Genomic DNA, 15,647 nt, shown 5'->3' on the forward strand with positions numbered 1-15,647 from the left:
CCGATTAAACATTTTATGGACACGTCAGACATTAACGACCATATACATTTTATCTATCGATCAGTACCAATTATGGAAAGAATTGCAATTATTGATAATGTATTAGCAGGCTATCACGTTGTCAGAAACAATGAGTATGTATAGACATAACAGATTTGTATACACATGAATATATTTCAAGGTGTATTTACATATGTATGTATACTGAAAGATGGCGAACGAACGAGACTGAACAGCAATTTGTGACAACACCGAAGACAAACCAATGCGTTCGTTTGCTTTCAGATCGCTTACGCTTACCGTAAAATGGCAAATTAATGAAATCGAATGATGAATTTGAACAATGTATCCGATAGACCGAAGATGAACGAATGCATAACCACCTGGTCGTCAATATTTGAACTTATAAGATACGTCATTAGATATACAACATCCATAAAATTACGAAGTTATTTATAGAGCAATTGGTTAATTTTATAATCGTAAACTAATAGAATATCTATTCTGTTTTACGAAGTGAAGGACTTTAAAAAAAGAAAAACAGTAAACAACATATTTACTAATTCATACACTCCAATAATATACATACATATCTTCATAATTCGTAAAAATTTAGAGGAGCACTTCAAAACAGCTCAACTAAAGAATCACACAATTTACATTTATGAATTAAACGTTACGAATTCAATTAAATTATCTAGAGTTTGTTACATATTTAGAGAATTTATATAAAATATCAAAATTAGAAACGTATAGTGATAATCGAAATACATAAAAAATGTTCGATCAATGTAAATCTGAAAACTAAGACAATCGAAAAGAGAACAGTGTACGTGGTATAAAAATAAAGAGTAAAATCGTTTTTTTTTTTTTCTTACCGGGATGAAGTTAATTTCTAAACTGAAATATTTTCCTCGAATTGTTAATTTCTCTTGTTTTTTATCATCCCGTGTGCAGATGATCTATTTCTAATGGATCACCCCGTACATCAAGGAAGAATAATATAATTCTTAAAACCTGCAATGAAGTAAGCAACTCGACACTTCGACTCAAGAATTATGACTGACTTTCAGATCGTTCAATATTCTAATACAATTCGTTAAATTGAAACGAGTCCAGATTACCTTTCTTCGTTAACGTAGCGAACATAGCATATCATAGTTTGCGAGATAATTAGGTTTTAATTGCCTGTACCAAGTTTTCTGTATTACCCAAAGCAACGTGCTTTTCGACGTCTGCCGAGGTCTCCCCTTCTCTTCTTTCGTTCCCTTCCATTATGAGCATTAACTCGACACGGTACTTGATATCGCGGGCAACTACGTTCGCTAAGTTCTACAATTGTAACTCATGGCACACGCGACCGTCGGTTCCTCCGTTGAGACAAATAAGCACGATAGAAAAACTACAAGCGAAAATGTCGCCTGTAAATCAATGGACCACAATACATCAGATACCATGCAGCAACCCTTACCACCAGACGGAGGATGGGGCTACGTGGTCGTCCTTGCATCCTTCTTAATCCATCTAATTAGTACGTAATCTATATTTTCTCATTTCGTTTTATTCCCTGTTAATCGACGACACTCGCTCGGCAATGACAGCTTGCCGAATATTTTTACTTGCCATTTGAAATCAATCTCATCTTCCAAATTCATGCGCATTTAAGTGAATCTGATTAAACGAAAATGTGCGTTTCTCTTTCGAATTAATATCGAATGTTGCTACATGGAACTTTTATCGCTCTAACATTCGTTCCAGCAAAACACATGTTCCGTTGTCAGGGTTAATTACAAATCGTTCTCCTCTTTTCGAATTTGCTCATAATGATTAGTTATCACCGATAATGTACGTACACTACCCTCACTTATTAATCATTTCTTTCTAAGTATTTGTAATTACAGATTTTTTTTTTTTTTCTTTTTGAAAAACTTGTATCGTTGCTCCGACATTGTTACCGTTCTGATCCCATTTCGAACGCACTAATCGGATGAATTATATCTTTGGCCATTGCGCTATACAACGTATGTAAAACACTACGCGATATGGCGCGAATAAATAGTGGTAGAGTATAGCAGTTGTACAGTTTTTGCGCCCGACATTGACACCGCAACGAAAATAGTTTAGTCTTTAAGAGAACGGATCGAAAGCTCTTTGCATTACAAAGTTGAGTCACGGTTCAGGTATTAGTAACGCATTCCACCTAACTTGATAACTGTACCAGAAATAATTACCGCCGCTTAATAATACGAAGCTTAATTCGATCCGAAGGTATCGATTTTATTGAAGCTATCCAAGCCGATGTTTCAACATTTCTTTTTCTTTTTCTTTTTCTTTTGCATCATAGTAATAGCAGACGATTCGTATCGTCCCGGCTACGCGTGCATCATCGTTGTTCCGATTAAACAAAGCACGATTGAGTCGAACAAAGTCTTCTAACTTAATAAACTTTCTATCTCGCGTTAGCGTCAACGAAATAGAAAAAAAGCGATACACGAGATGGTGAACACGCTTTCCTCGAAACGTGCAGATTTTTAACACGTGTTCAATTTTAGTTGCGAATAACTCACCGATCGATTTTTCCGTCCGGAATCTAATCGAATACGGAAATTAAGAAACGTGCGTCGCGTCGCACCGCACACGGAGGAAAAAGAAAAATTATACTTATCAGTCTGCGATCATTCGATGAACAAGAATGACCTCGCGAATACGCAAGTTACTTTTGTGTATGCATGTGCTTCCGTGAATATTGTTTTCGGGGAATTTCCTCCCAGTTTCTTGACTATACAAGAGCAAAAATATCTCGCCACAGTGGTCGCTGAAAGCGGTTGTTCTTACTTCGTTAATACGTGTACATCGGCACGGATGATCTTCCATAAATCTCTACATATATATTTACTTATTTATTCATTTATTTGTATTTATAAACGTTGCAACCGTTCACGCGTGAGATCATTGATCCGATGATAAATATCGTTCAATCGATTGTTAATATTTCTACATCGCGCAAACTGAAGAAATGATTTTTTAATTAAAACAAGAACCGAGACTTTGACATCACATGAACGCCGAAACGATACATTTTATCTGTGGTGCTCTTTCGTTTTCTTATCTGTAAAATGAAAATAAATTTAACGCGTTGGTCCAAATATAATTCTCAGCATGCGATGAACGACGTAACAGCAATTATTATCTTGAAATAGTACTTTCGTCATATGCTCGTTCATAATATTTTCTTCAAGTTTTATCGTGAACTTTTATTAGATACCATATTAAGCGTACGAATAGTGTACTATACTCTCTATACTCTGGTATACAATTGTATATACATACTATAAGAATTAGAGTAACATGGTTATCGGTGCCAATAACAATAGAAGGGTTAGAATGCTCGTTTTCGAAATAGCGTCAGTGTTAGAAAGAACTGCAACTACACTTTTTCTAAACGAACTTAACGAGGATGGTTTCCACGTTACGACAACGACCGTGATCGAGTCACTATGCTGTTTCTCGGTTATTACACTTTGTCTGCTACTTACCATATGAATGTATGAAAATATATACATATACGAAAGTTTTAATTACGTACAACAGCAGCTTTGTGGTATATAAAATCGGAGCACGATATGAAAAGCATACTTTGCATCGCTCACAAAAAGTTGTGTTAGACATGCTTTAAGGAGAAATACTAACAAATATTATTCGTTTGTAAAATATTATTCGAATCGAAATATTACTTAACACATTTCATACGATGTGTGTGTGTGTTTATATAAGTATTCATACCTATGTACAGATCGTTTCATAAGTCCTTGCGTTTGTATGCGTTATATCGACGAATAATGGACTATACTCTCTACATTCTGACGATGCGTGAATGGAGTTTAAATAAAATTATTCTCAACTGTTAGTTATTACAGTTAGAATTAACGAAAATAAGAACAAAAAGCGTAATGAACTTACGCAATATGAACGATAGCGTGGACAGGAAGGAAATGCGAGATACATTTTAATAATTTCCAGTAATCAATTTCATTAGTGTTTCGTATTTTACATAACTTTTATCGTTAATTTCATTACAAATTAATTGAACGATTGTTTGTTATCCGTATAATCTTCTTTTTTTCAGCCATGTTCTAATTTTGAATTGAACTGTAGGTACTATATCAATATTTTTAAACCCACGATTATCTTTGCCTTGCATCCGTTGGCTTACAAATGGAATTCTTCAAATCTGTTGTAAAAGCATTTTAGAAATAAAATCTATCGTATACCTTTAACAATCACGACACAAAATTACCAAGTATGTAAAATATATTTGTCGTTTGACGGTTATTTTATGTTTGGCTTATTTTTACTATGTACCATGGTGTTATGTCTTACAAATACCTGATCCATAAGGTGCATGATGTAAACGATACGAAGGTACTTTCTAATAATATTTTCAATAATAGAGACAATGAAACTATAATTTGACAATATATTTTTCGAAACATTGGAAAAAGAAATAATTGTAAAAAATCTTTAGCATAATTGTCTATCATTAAAAAATCCATTTTTATCAGTTATTATTTCTTATTTTAGCGGATGGCGTGACTTATTCCTTTGGCGTCTTTTATTTAGAATTTTTGTACTATTTCGAAGAAGGAAAAGGTGCAACGGCGTGGGTTGCGTCGATATTAGTAGGGGTTACTTTGTGCTCGGGTAAGTTTCCTACCTACCACGGCTTTGATGGCTTTCTGAAAAGACAGAGCAAAAAATATAAAAAATTGCTCACAGGTCCAATATCAGGCTCATTTGTGAATAAATTCGGATGTCGATCAGTAACTATATCCGGTTCTCTACTGGCAAGCGCGTGTTTACTAGCAAGTATGTGGGCTCGTCACATCGTAACGCTGTACTTCACGATCGGTATTGGAACAGGTGAAGTGAAAGAAACAACTTCATTGTATATTTGTAAGATCGGGGATTTCAATGACAGATACATAGGGTAATTTAAAAAACTCATCCCAATAATCTATTACTTTGTAATAGTAAATAAAAGAAAATGCTAGAGGGAAATATTGAATGGAGTCTAATTTTCAATGATTCCCCTGTTTTCGTAAGTGCAACTATACGCCTGTAAGTGCATCTGTTTCTCAAATGGAACTTTATTTTTCATATTATCTTTTCATAAATCGATTCTTGTCGTTTCTCTCTGCATAAAAATATTAAAGAGTTTGCAATAAAAAGTAAATATTTGATAAGATATTTGAACATAAAACATGTTTAATGTTGGATGACTTCTTTTTGCGATACACGCAAAATGATGAAAAGAATCGATTTATGGAACACAAAAATATTATTCCATAAGGAAAAGGTATAATAGTAGCTTACAGATGTATGCCCGCACTTACGAAAAAAGTCAAGTAGTAGAAGTTGGATCTCCTTGTCATTTAACTTTTTCATGTATCATTGTTTTTCATCTACTAAGAAAGAGTCTTCGCTGATTTCTAAATGAAAGCCTTTACTACTGACACTAATTAGGGGAAACTTCATCGACATTCGTGTCTCATAGCATTTGACCTCCAGTATCCTTAATTAAGTTTGATTTATTAAGTTTACATTAAAAGCAAAAATTAAAGTATCATTCATATGCGAATAACCAAGAAAAATTAACTAGGCTGTCAGTCTGTTAAAGTTTTAACACTTTACCGGCCATTTTTAAACACGTCAGAAATTATATGATCAGCAATTAGCAATTGTCTTTAATTGAAACTATTCAATTTTATAACCATTGGGATGATCTGTCAGTTTTGTGCTTTTAATTTTTGTTATAATATTGCTTCTAACATCCCAAGCAATGTCAATTTATTATGTAAATTCATATTCGAAAATATACGGTTTTCATTTTATTCTCATCCTACAAGGCTATCCGATAACAATGAGGAAAATGTATACCATTTACTTTTTACTATACAATAAAGAATAAAAAATATAAAAAACACAAGTTAACATTTGAAATTATAATTATGATGAAACTTCGAGACAGCGGCATTAATAATGCAAGTTTTGCCGTAAAGTATTCTTCAAGAATTATAAAATCTTGTAAAATGCTAATAGTTTAGAAATGTTTGTCTCTTAAAAGCAGCTGGTGAAATGTTAACAGACTTATATTCATCATTGAGATTTAAAAATAACAATCATTGTACAGGCTTAGGTTTCGGCTTGATCTATTTGCCTGCAATCGTAAGCGTTACATGCTACTTTGAAAAATATCGTTCCCTTGCAACGGGAATTGCAGCATGCGGTTCCGGCTTAGGTACCTTAGTCTTCGTCCCGTGCCTAAAGTACCTAATAGCGAGGTACGGATGGCGTGGGGCGCTCATGATCTGTTCCGGGATTGTTTTGAATTGTATCGTCCTCGGGGCACTCTTCAGACCCCTCAAGGCAAGCAAACCGCAAAAAAGAAGTTCTCCAGAGGTACAGGATTCTTGTATGTATTATCATAAGAAGCATAATAATGTAGAGAAAATTATAGGATAGACAATATCATAAAATTTAACTAAGAAAAACATTTGAGATCAGATATATTAAGAAATGTATAGAGCACATATCATTTAAAATATTTCTTGTCTATATTCAATCCGAAAATATCATTTTTTTTTTATAATATTTTTCAAAAATACTTGCAGGATTCTTTCACAAAAAGTCTTCAAAAAGATGACACAAAATTGTATGCAGTTAGTTTTCAAAAGTTGAACAACAGTGTTGGTATAATATCCACCATTAGTCAACCCGCTTTAATTTCAAAAGATGTGTTACATCAAGAAAATTTGGAAGATATCCAGAAAGAGATGTCAGTACTTTTTAATAATATTTCTTTTTTCTTTGTATGTATATGAATAAGTACTTTTAAATATTAAAAATGTACAAATAAAATTATGATATAAATATTTATATTATGATAAGTGTAAGAATGTATTATTTTCTTTTTTCTTCTTCGAATAAATTCCACACACACACACACACACACACATGTATATTTGATACATTAACCTAATGTGTTAATGAAATTTAACATTAAAAACAGTGCTTCTATAACAAAATTTTGTAATTTAATTTAAGAGTGTTAACTACTTACTTTAGTATGAATAGCTTTCAAGTTAGTAATCTAAAAATCCAACAAATGTTTTTAACTTATTTTGCTATTTCTAATTACATACATTTATTATGTGTTGCGTGTTATGTACGAATAAAGACAATATTTTGTCTTCTAATAAAGGCATTTTTTTATTTACAGCCCAAATTTGGTACAAAGACATAATGAAGAAATGGTTTATATTCATGAATCTTTAAAAAATTTACCTAGTAAAATGAAGTACTCAAACACAAATAGTAAGTTCAAAGTTTACTGTAAAGAAAAGATAGGTAATCTTCAAGAAATGTTGGATATCTCTATATTAAAGGATCCAGTATATGTTTTGTTTACGTTTTCCAATTTTTGCACCAGTATTGGATTTTATGTGCCGTATGTATATGTATTGGTATGTATACTATTGGTTTTTCTTTAATTTTTAGAAATAAAAGTTCATATTTATTAATATATTTTAACAATATTTATAGCATTTTTATTTAAAAAAAACTTTATTTTACTATTTTGATTTAACTAATATTTTAATATCAAAGTACAAAATCAATAATAATCAAAATCTTGATTTTTACATAGCCTCAAGCTGAGGAACAAGGGATTAATAAAAATGATGCAAGTTATCTTCTTATAGTAATTGGAATTGCTAATACCTTAGGCCGTATTGTCTTGGGTTACATATCAGATAAACCATGGGTTAATCGATTATTAATATATAATTTATGTCTTACAATATGTGGTATTTGTAAGTTTTATTTCTAATATATTAGTTATTAAATTTATTATAAATACTTATAAAAAAACATATGTTTAACTTTTTTACTTTTTCAGCTACAATTCTTAGTACAGTATGTAGATCTTTTGAAACATTTATACTTTACTCTTCCATATTTGGATTCACATCTGGCGCTTATGTTGGTCTCACATCTGTAATTTTAGTAGATTTGTTGGATTTGACCCGGCTTACAAATGCTTTTGGTCTACTTTTATTATTTCAAGGTTTTGCATCACTTTTAGGACCACCAATTGCAGGTATAACTATATCTTCATAATAATTATGGCTTTGAACTTTTTAATTTTCTTATAATTTGTATCTTTATAGGATGGTTATACGATGCACTTGAATCTTATAATCCTGGATTCTTCACTGCCGGTGGTATGATTACTGTTAGTGGACTAATATTATTTTTTATACCACTTATTCAACAAAAAGTACAGCAAAATGTAAATAATAAAACAATGAAAAATACAACAAGTAATGAATCTGTCTAAAATAACTCTATTAACATAATTTATCCCTGTTATTTATGTATATTAAATTGGCTACCCTCTAAAAAAAATATTACATTAAGGTCTTCTATTAACATGTTGTAGATGTTTAAATTATTCAACTAAACATTTTTGTTTAGATACCTAGTTATCATTTATTGTTTAAATTTTGAGAAATATAAAGATAAAAAGTATTTTTCATTACTTGTATATATTTTAATAAAAAGATCAATGAAACGGAATAATTACATCATTTGAATCATATAAGGAATCTTCCCAAATGCAAAATAATAAAATGACATTTATTTATAAAACATGTATACTTTTAATATTTTGTATATTTTAGTATAAATTATACTTCTCCAAGGAATTTATTCTTTAAAAAAAGTATAAATTTAAGTATTGTGCATTATTTTGTACATAATGTATTATCAGACAACTAAGTTAGTAATCTTATTCGTACTTAGTAACTGTGATAAATAGGAGTATCTTGTGTTGGATAAGAACAACTAAAATAATTTTCGCAAAGGTTATATTCGTAATGTATCATAATAAACAAACTACTGACTGTAATTATTAATACTTACATATAAAATTAAATTTCAGAGACACCCATTATATACTTATGTAAATTATGCTGCTTTTAGTATATTTTATTTTTTTGTTTGAATTAGTTTCAATAACACTTCATTTTTCTGCTTTTTGTTAGAGCACAAGCATAATGACATTAAATATTTTATACAAAACTATTTGATTTCTTAGAATTAAAAATAGTTATTACACATAATAAGTTTATGCCATTTTATTTGATATAGCATCAAGTGCCAACATTACATCTTTATTTTGATAATCTTTTAAGAAATATTTTATTTTGCTTGCTGTTTGATCTGTTATAGTAACCTCTTCCTTTACTAAGTGGAGTATTATCTAAAACAATAATAAAATAATCAAAAACATCCTGTATATAAAATATAAAATATATAATAATCAAACTGCTGTGAGATAATAAAAGGAATTTTTAAAAAGAAGGGTAAGTGAAACTAAAACATTTTCTCCAGTTTTTGTAGATGAAATAGTCTAAATAGAATTAGGTAACATGGTTAATACGTATTACCTTCTTGTAAACATACCTTTATTAAGCATACTTTGTAAGATGGACATTCAATCATAAAATCTAATAATTGCTTTTCTATAGGTACTATCAATTTTGATTTAGGAATATTCATATTGTCTTTCATGTTAGAATTTAAATTTAAACACATGTCCTTTACTAAATTTTGACTAATATATACAAACTTTTTTACATCATATGTTTGAATTACCTGAGACCTAAGATCATGTGCAATTACTGTATATAAATAATAATTCGGATAAATTTTCACTGTAAGAAATAAACATTAGTTAAACTTGCTATGGATGTATGTGTATATGCATATTAGAAGTTGTTTCCTTACTATATGTTATAACATTCTTCAATCGCCATGTTTGTAACAGAAACAGTACATAAGCATTATCAAAAATTATTTCATTAACATTATGATTGATCAACAATCTTTTTATACCATGTTCATTCCCAAAAGAGTATGGTAAAACATATTTAGCAATAGTATCAATACAGGGTGATACATTAAATTCATTGATCATAATTTTAAGAATATTTAAAATACCTGCAAATGAAGAGAACATATTTTGACTGAAAGTACATACAAGTTTCTATTGTTATATTCAAAGTTTTCACAAATTTGAACATAACATTTTTGTACAAAATACATACCTTTAAAATCATATTTATTTGCTTTTTTCACTAGAAGTGGCCAAAAATAATGTGCTTTTATTGTATAATATAAATTACACTTTCTAAGTAAAGAAAAAGATATATCATCATCATCCTTAAAATAAGAATAGTAAAGTGCACATAATAAAGAGTTTTCACACATTTTCTTATTTTCCATGAAATTACACATGGAAATGATTTGTTCAGGTTCCTAAAATAAATATATTATTTGGAGTAAATGTAAACAAATAGAAACAGAAAAATATATCATTTTTTCTTCTTACCATACTGATATGAACAATCATTTGCAAAATTAACTTTGCAATGTTTGAATGTATAACTTTATAATGCAAAAGTATATTTTTAACTACATTTATTTGATTAATATTTATTAATTTCAATAGCAACTCAATTTCATCTGGGAAACAGCTAGATGATTCTTTTATATACTGGTACATCTAAAATAAAAGTAATAAATTACTAAATTATTACAGCTTAATATAATACTTTATTGTAAAATTCTTGGAAATTCTTAGAAATTCTTACTGAATCAACATATTCCATGTGATTGTTTTTTACTAGTGTGTAAATCACGTTCAAAATATTCATATTAGAAAAACGTATATTGCTTGCATTACAAGAATGCATTATTTCTTTGACTTTAATGATATCATTTTTTCTAGCATAAGCATTTATGACAGTAATGTATGTCTCAACATTTGGTTGTATATTATTCATTTTCATCCTAATTAGAGTTTTGTTTACATTTTCTATATCACTAAAAATATGTGTAAATTAAAACAATCTATATTTAAGGAATATTAAATAGAAATATGTATATGAAATTAAATACTAATACATTGACTTAGACATTGCAGACATTGGATAAATAATATTTATAATACTTATTCAAATGTATGTGTATTATAAAATTTATTTACTCCGTGTAACTGTATCCAGTTATTAATGAATTATAAATAACTTTGGTTACAGGAAATTTGTTTTCTTTCATAATTTTTACAAGCAATAATGCATTATTAATATTTCCTTGCATACAATAATACTTAATACAATTTTCATATATATTCATGTTTGGATAAATGTTTTTATCAGTCATTTCCTGTAACAATTCCAGTGGTGAAAAAGTATAATCATTTTTTAAATATATTTCTATAAGTTTATTGTAATGTATAGAAGTCATTGGAATATCTGTAAAAAAAAAATATATATATATATATATATATTACATTTTATGCATTGATTAAAATTAATATGCAAAGTTGAGTTATTAAAAACATACTGCATATATCGAAAAAATTCCACATATATATTGCAAGCCCAAGTCTCTCTAATGGTTTACATTCGATTATATTATTACACCAGCCAAGTAATGAAATTACTTCAGAAGAATTTATATCATCTATAATGAAATTAACATTTCTAATAAACTTCTAGGTGAATAACTTGATATACATTATTAACATTATTCAGAAAACTTTACATTCTATTTCTACATTGAATAATTATTTATATACTTTTATATTCAATTGGAATTTATAAGATCACATCTTAAACATAATGTCATATATAACTTTCATATTTATTTCCATGTAAAATTTATAATGCATCAATGTAAACATAACTTGAATATTTGAAATAAAATTTGTGACACATTTTTAACTAAATCGAGTAACTTCTCTTGTACAAATATTATAATCGCAATAGAGGAATGATAAAGTATTATGAATAAAAAAAATTATAAATATATATTTTATATATATATATACACACATATATATATATATATATACCTGCACATTGAATATTGCTTAAAATATTTTCAATTTTGCTTTTTTGTATCCACTTATACGTTAGTATATCATTTTCAATTTCATGAAACTTCTTATTTACAAATAAATATTTATTTGTTTTTCTTTGGGTGTCCAATGTAGATGATTTATTTCTAACAACATATTATTTGTTATAGATTACATTAATGCAAGTTAGTTTTCCACATTTAAGAAACTAACCTTATTAAGATATATAACGAATCATTTTTCCCTTCAATTATAAAGTTTCTTAATTTCTTTTGTTTATTCAAAATTACATTTTGTGGGCATTGCCCGAATTTATTCATACATCTGAAGAAAATACTTATCATGATAAACAAGATTAATATAATTAAACTTATAACTCGCGACAATTTTATTTGTAGTATCAACTTTTTTACTAGTACAGTATGGAATAACAAATACACGGTTAAAATGATTAAACAACTATTAAAATAATTAATTTACAAGATAAAGGAAATTTGTTTATAACTGCTTTATTAGCAGTAATTAATATCAATATTGTGTTTCCGATGTAATATATACAATATAATTTTAATTTTAAAAATACTTATATTACGATTAACATAGTACTTTCATAGCTATTTTTAAAGCCGTTATATTATTATTTCCTTTATAACTAAATTATGTGTTACAGTATAATATATGAAACAAGTCAATGTTGTAATGAAATAAAATAATTTTCATCAGATGGAGTAAAAGAAATTGAACCAAGAAAAGAAAATCCAGGAAAAGATGCAATATACTAAACAAAAATTTATTTCATTCAAAATAACTGACATCATAAAATGTATAACAATAACAATGTATTAATAATTATATATAGGGTATCTCAGTTGAAGAAAGCCATTTAAATATTTGCATTATTTGCAACAGGAACTCCTACTAAAACATAAAATACTAGTGTTATACCAGTAAACATTAATAATATTTTCAGAATCTTTGTGGAAGGTAATTCTCTCACCAATGGACTCAAAGCAATGCCATCGTTTAAATACCCCTCGTTTTTAGTCTACAGACGTTATAAATACAGCAATTTTGCTACAAAGTGTCATGTGTCGTGTCGTTGACCAGCCAATGACGCAACAGGACATCAGCCACTTCTACACTATACACAAACAAGGAATTATCGCTAGGGTTTTAGGTGGCGGCACTGTTTTGCATTGACTGACGAAAGAATTACCCTATAGAAATTTTTTTATTTTTTTTTATTCATTACAATTTTTGAGATTCTTTTTAAGCAAAAATCAGAAACTGGTATTATTTTAATACAGCTTTGCTAGCATAATACTGGTATTAAGTCCCTAGTTTTTAATGATATGAAAAATGTTTACAGATTCAAGTGTTTGCAAAAATATATGATACTAACATAATGATTGTTCAACTCATTATTCATTCCAAAGAATATACTGAATTATATAATTAAAGCTTTAGCTGTTATCCTACCAGAAACAATTGAAGGAGTATCACAATATGTAATTGCTCAAATTGGAAAGATAAATCACTGATAATATTTTGCAATTATAATACATTTTGGATGTTTAAGATCACTTGAGGGCATTAGCAAATGTATTTTACTATCCACTACAAGATGCAATATAAAACAAATATGTTTTCTTAGTAAAAAGTATTAGTGATCTTAAAAACACTTGAAAAATGTAAACTTAGAAATAAAAATTTCTTCCATAATATTCTTCCTTCGAAATCATTCAATTGTATCTTAAATATTTATCGTCTTGTTAAAAACAAAGCAGATTTTTAGATGGGCTCACACAGCTAAGAGAACTACCATCATTAATTTTAACAAATTCATTATATAATTATATTTAGTAATAGTAGGAAATAGGATTCATTTGGTAAATTATTTCATCTATTACAAAAAGTATTAAAGAGATACAAAATCAAATTGTAAGTAGTTTAATATTAATAAAATATCTTAATTCCAACATTTACCTTATCTGATCTATAATATAGATCTTGTTATATTTCTTTTTAGATTATGTGGTGTACAAAACATTTTAATTATTAGTTATTTCTTCCAAAAATATATTTTCAAATTAAGTTTTTCACTTATTTCTTACACTTTTGTACAAAATACATTAAAATTGCGTATTATGTATAAACCATTCACACACTGAATGATTTATATATACTTATAGATACAAAAGAATGTGCTGTTTTATAAGATTGTGGTTATAAAAAAATAAATAAGGTTTAGTTGAAAATTACTAGTAACAGAAGTCTCATGTATAGACATATCTGATGGTTTTCAGTGTCATAAAATTAAATTACCAATTTATGCATCATATTACATTTATGCTAAATTATCAAAACACTTTCATGGATATTTGTTCCAATTGTACAGTAAAGTTGTCTCAAATGCTGAATTCACTAAAGTGAAGTAGTTTTTATATTTTACATTAAAACATTATAAAAGATATTCTACTATATTAACAGTTTCATTTCATTGAATATTAACATTAACTTTATAATTATTTTACAAAAATTCTTCACACCAATCAGAGAGGCATTGGTAACAGTCACTTGATTGTTTTGCATTGGCAGAACATGCATCTTTCATCCATTCTTGAAATAACTCCTTATTCTTCTTTAAGACCAAGAATTGTCCAAGTACTACATATGCCTGTATTTTTTTTTAATAGGTATAAAAATAAGTGTAGGTTGAATTTTATGAATATATATAAATATAAATTACATATTTATATATATTTTAAAGCATCGATAAAACATTAATAAAAAATCAATTCTATTTAAATGTCTTATACCTTATCAAAACCAGCAGCTTCTAATCTACGTCCTAGGACCTCTCCAATTCCAGCAAGATCTGTAACAGGCTTTTCACCCATTGGTTCTGCAACAAAGTTTTTATGCTTTTGCGATGTGCTGGTCATATTTCCTCTGTAATTAAAAACAGTTTTTCATTTGTTAGTACAAGTACAATAATGACATTCCACATTAATAATTTAATTTTGTAAGGGAAAAATTAAGTAAAAAAAGAATGAAATGAAACTGCAAACAAAATAAACAAAATTATCTATTGTTTTCATTGTTGTGCTTACATAGCTGTCAATATAAAGATATATATTAAATAAATAAAAACGAAGAGAGAAAATACAATAAAGCTATAAATAATTAATGAGACAATATATTTCTATAAAACACGTACATTTCCTTTGGCCACCTTTTGAGTAATAAGTTTCAATTATAGATACCAGTTACTAACTGTATACAATTCTTCTCTTACGTATTATAAATTTATCTGTATGAATATAATATTTTTAATTATATAATTGCTCGTTATAAAATTGTAGAATGTATTCTTTACAATAAAGTGTGCACGTTTAAAAAGAAATTGCTCAAACACAACACTATCATGACTGCATATACGACAGGCATTTATACAAAATCATAGATTGGAAACTCGTGTATAATTTTGTTAACATAGTGGCTGATTTCTATGATTACTGGACAATTGCAGTTTTTATTACTACATTTTATTGCATCCATATATATTTTAAATCATTTCTAAATGCATTTATGTAATATTTTAAAATGAATACAAATTTTACTAAAAATGTTTCTATATTTATTTAGATAAATAAAGTTT

General features: G+C 28.1%; 3 protein-coding genes and 1 long non-coding RNA gene across 10 annotated transcripts; 1 reads left to right on the forward strand and 3 right to left on the reverse strand.

Moving 5' to 3' along the window:
- Window positions 1-1,345: 1,345 nt before the first annotated feature.
- LOC143144253 (monocarboxylate transporter 5-like) lies at window positions 1,346-8,419 on the forward strand. Of its 5 annotated transcripts, none has more exons than XM_076306500.1 (10): window positions 1,410-1,531; window positions 4,127-4,151; window positions 4,582-4,701; window positions 4,777-4,920; window positions 6,191-6,459; window positions 6,672-6,835; window positions 7,280-7,523; window positions 7,706-7,871; window positions 7,958-8,158; window positions 8,229-8,419. In XM_076306500.1, exons 4-10 carry the CDS (start codon window positions 4,869-4,871, stop codon window positions 8,396-8,398), a joined length of 1,266 nt encoding a protein of 421 aa, XP_076162615.1. In that variant the 5' UTR covers window positions 1,410-1,531; window positions 4,127-4,151; window positions 4,582-4,701; window positions 4,777-4,868; the 3' UTR covers window positions 8,399-8,419. The 5 variants fall into 5 exon arrangements, with proteins under 5 accessions (XP_076162611.1, XP_076162612.1, XP_076162615.1 ...); XM_076306499.1 differs by lacking the exons at window positions 1,410-1,531; window positions 4,127-4,151 and adding exons at window positions 4,167-4,300; window positions 4,399-4,422; XM_076306496.1 differs by lacking the exon at window positions 4,127-4,151 and having other exon boundaries at window positions 1,346-1,531.
- A 763-nt stretch (window positions 8,420-9,182) lies between these two features.
- On the reverse strand, window positions 9,183-12,355 carry Bsf (bicoid stability factor). Of its 3 annotated transcripts, none has more exons than XM_076307092.1 (10): window positions 12,200-12,355; window positions 11,981-12,132; window positions 11,470-11,589; window positions 11,111-11,378; window positions 10,716-10,947; window positions 10,454-10,627; window positions 10,170-10,380; window positions 9,850-10,062; window positions 9,718-9,776; window positions 9,183-9,322 (listed from the first exon to the last, which is right to left on the reverse strand). In XM_076307092.1, the coding sequence occupies exons 1-10, from the start codon at window positions 12,328-12,330 to the stop codon at window positions 9,188-9,190; spliced, it is 1,695 nt and encodes a 564-aa protein (XP_076163207.1). In that variant the 5' UTR covers window positions 12,331-12,355; the 3' UTR covers window positions 9,183-9,187. The 3 variants fall into 3 exon arrangements, with proteins under 3 accessions (XP_076163207.1, XP_076163205.1, XP_076163208.1); XM_076307090.1 differs by having other exon boundaries at window positions 9,526-9,776; XM_076307093.1 differs by lacking the exon at window positions 11,981-12,132 and having other exon boundaries at window positions 9,526-9,776.
- Window positions 12,356-12,764: 409 nt separating this feature from the next.
- Window positions 12,765-13,384, reverse strand: LOC143144831 (uncharacterized). The gene is made up of 2 exons (XR_012991529.1): window positions 12,984-13,384; window positions 12,765-12,901 (listed from the first exon to the last, which is right to left on the reverse strand). It is a non-coding gene; the product is annotated as an uncharacterized LOC143144831 (long non-coding RNA).
- A 1,015-nt stretch (window positions 13,385-14,399) lies between these two features.
- Baf (barrier to autointegration factor) lies at window positions 14,400-15,426 on the reverse strand. The gene is made up of 3 exons (XM_076306876.1): window positions 15,207-15,426; window positions 14,806-14,938; window positions 14,400-14,663 (listed from the first exon to the last, which is right to left on the reverse strand). The coding sequence occupies exons 2-3, from the start codon at window positions 14,929-14,931 to the stop codon at window positions 14,517-14,519; spliced, it is 273 nt and encodes a 90-aa protein (XP_076162991.1). The 5' UTR covers window positions 14,932-14,938; window positions 15,207-15,426; the 3' UTR covers window positions 14,400-14,516.
- Between the last annotated feature and the right edge of the window lie 221 nt (window positions 15,427-15,647).

This window comes from Ptiloglossa arizonensis, chromosome 3, assembly GCF_051014685.1.
Source record: "Ptiloglossa arizonensis isolate GNS036 chromosome 3, iyPtiAriz1_principal, whole genome shotgun sequence".
NCBI lineage: Eukaryota > Metazoa > Arthropoda > Insecta > Hymenoptera > Colletidae > Ptiloglossa > Ptiloglossa arizonensis.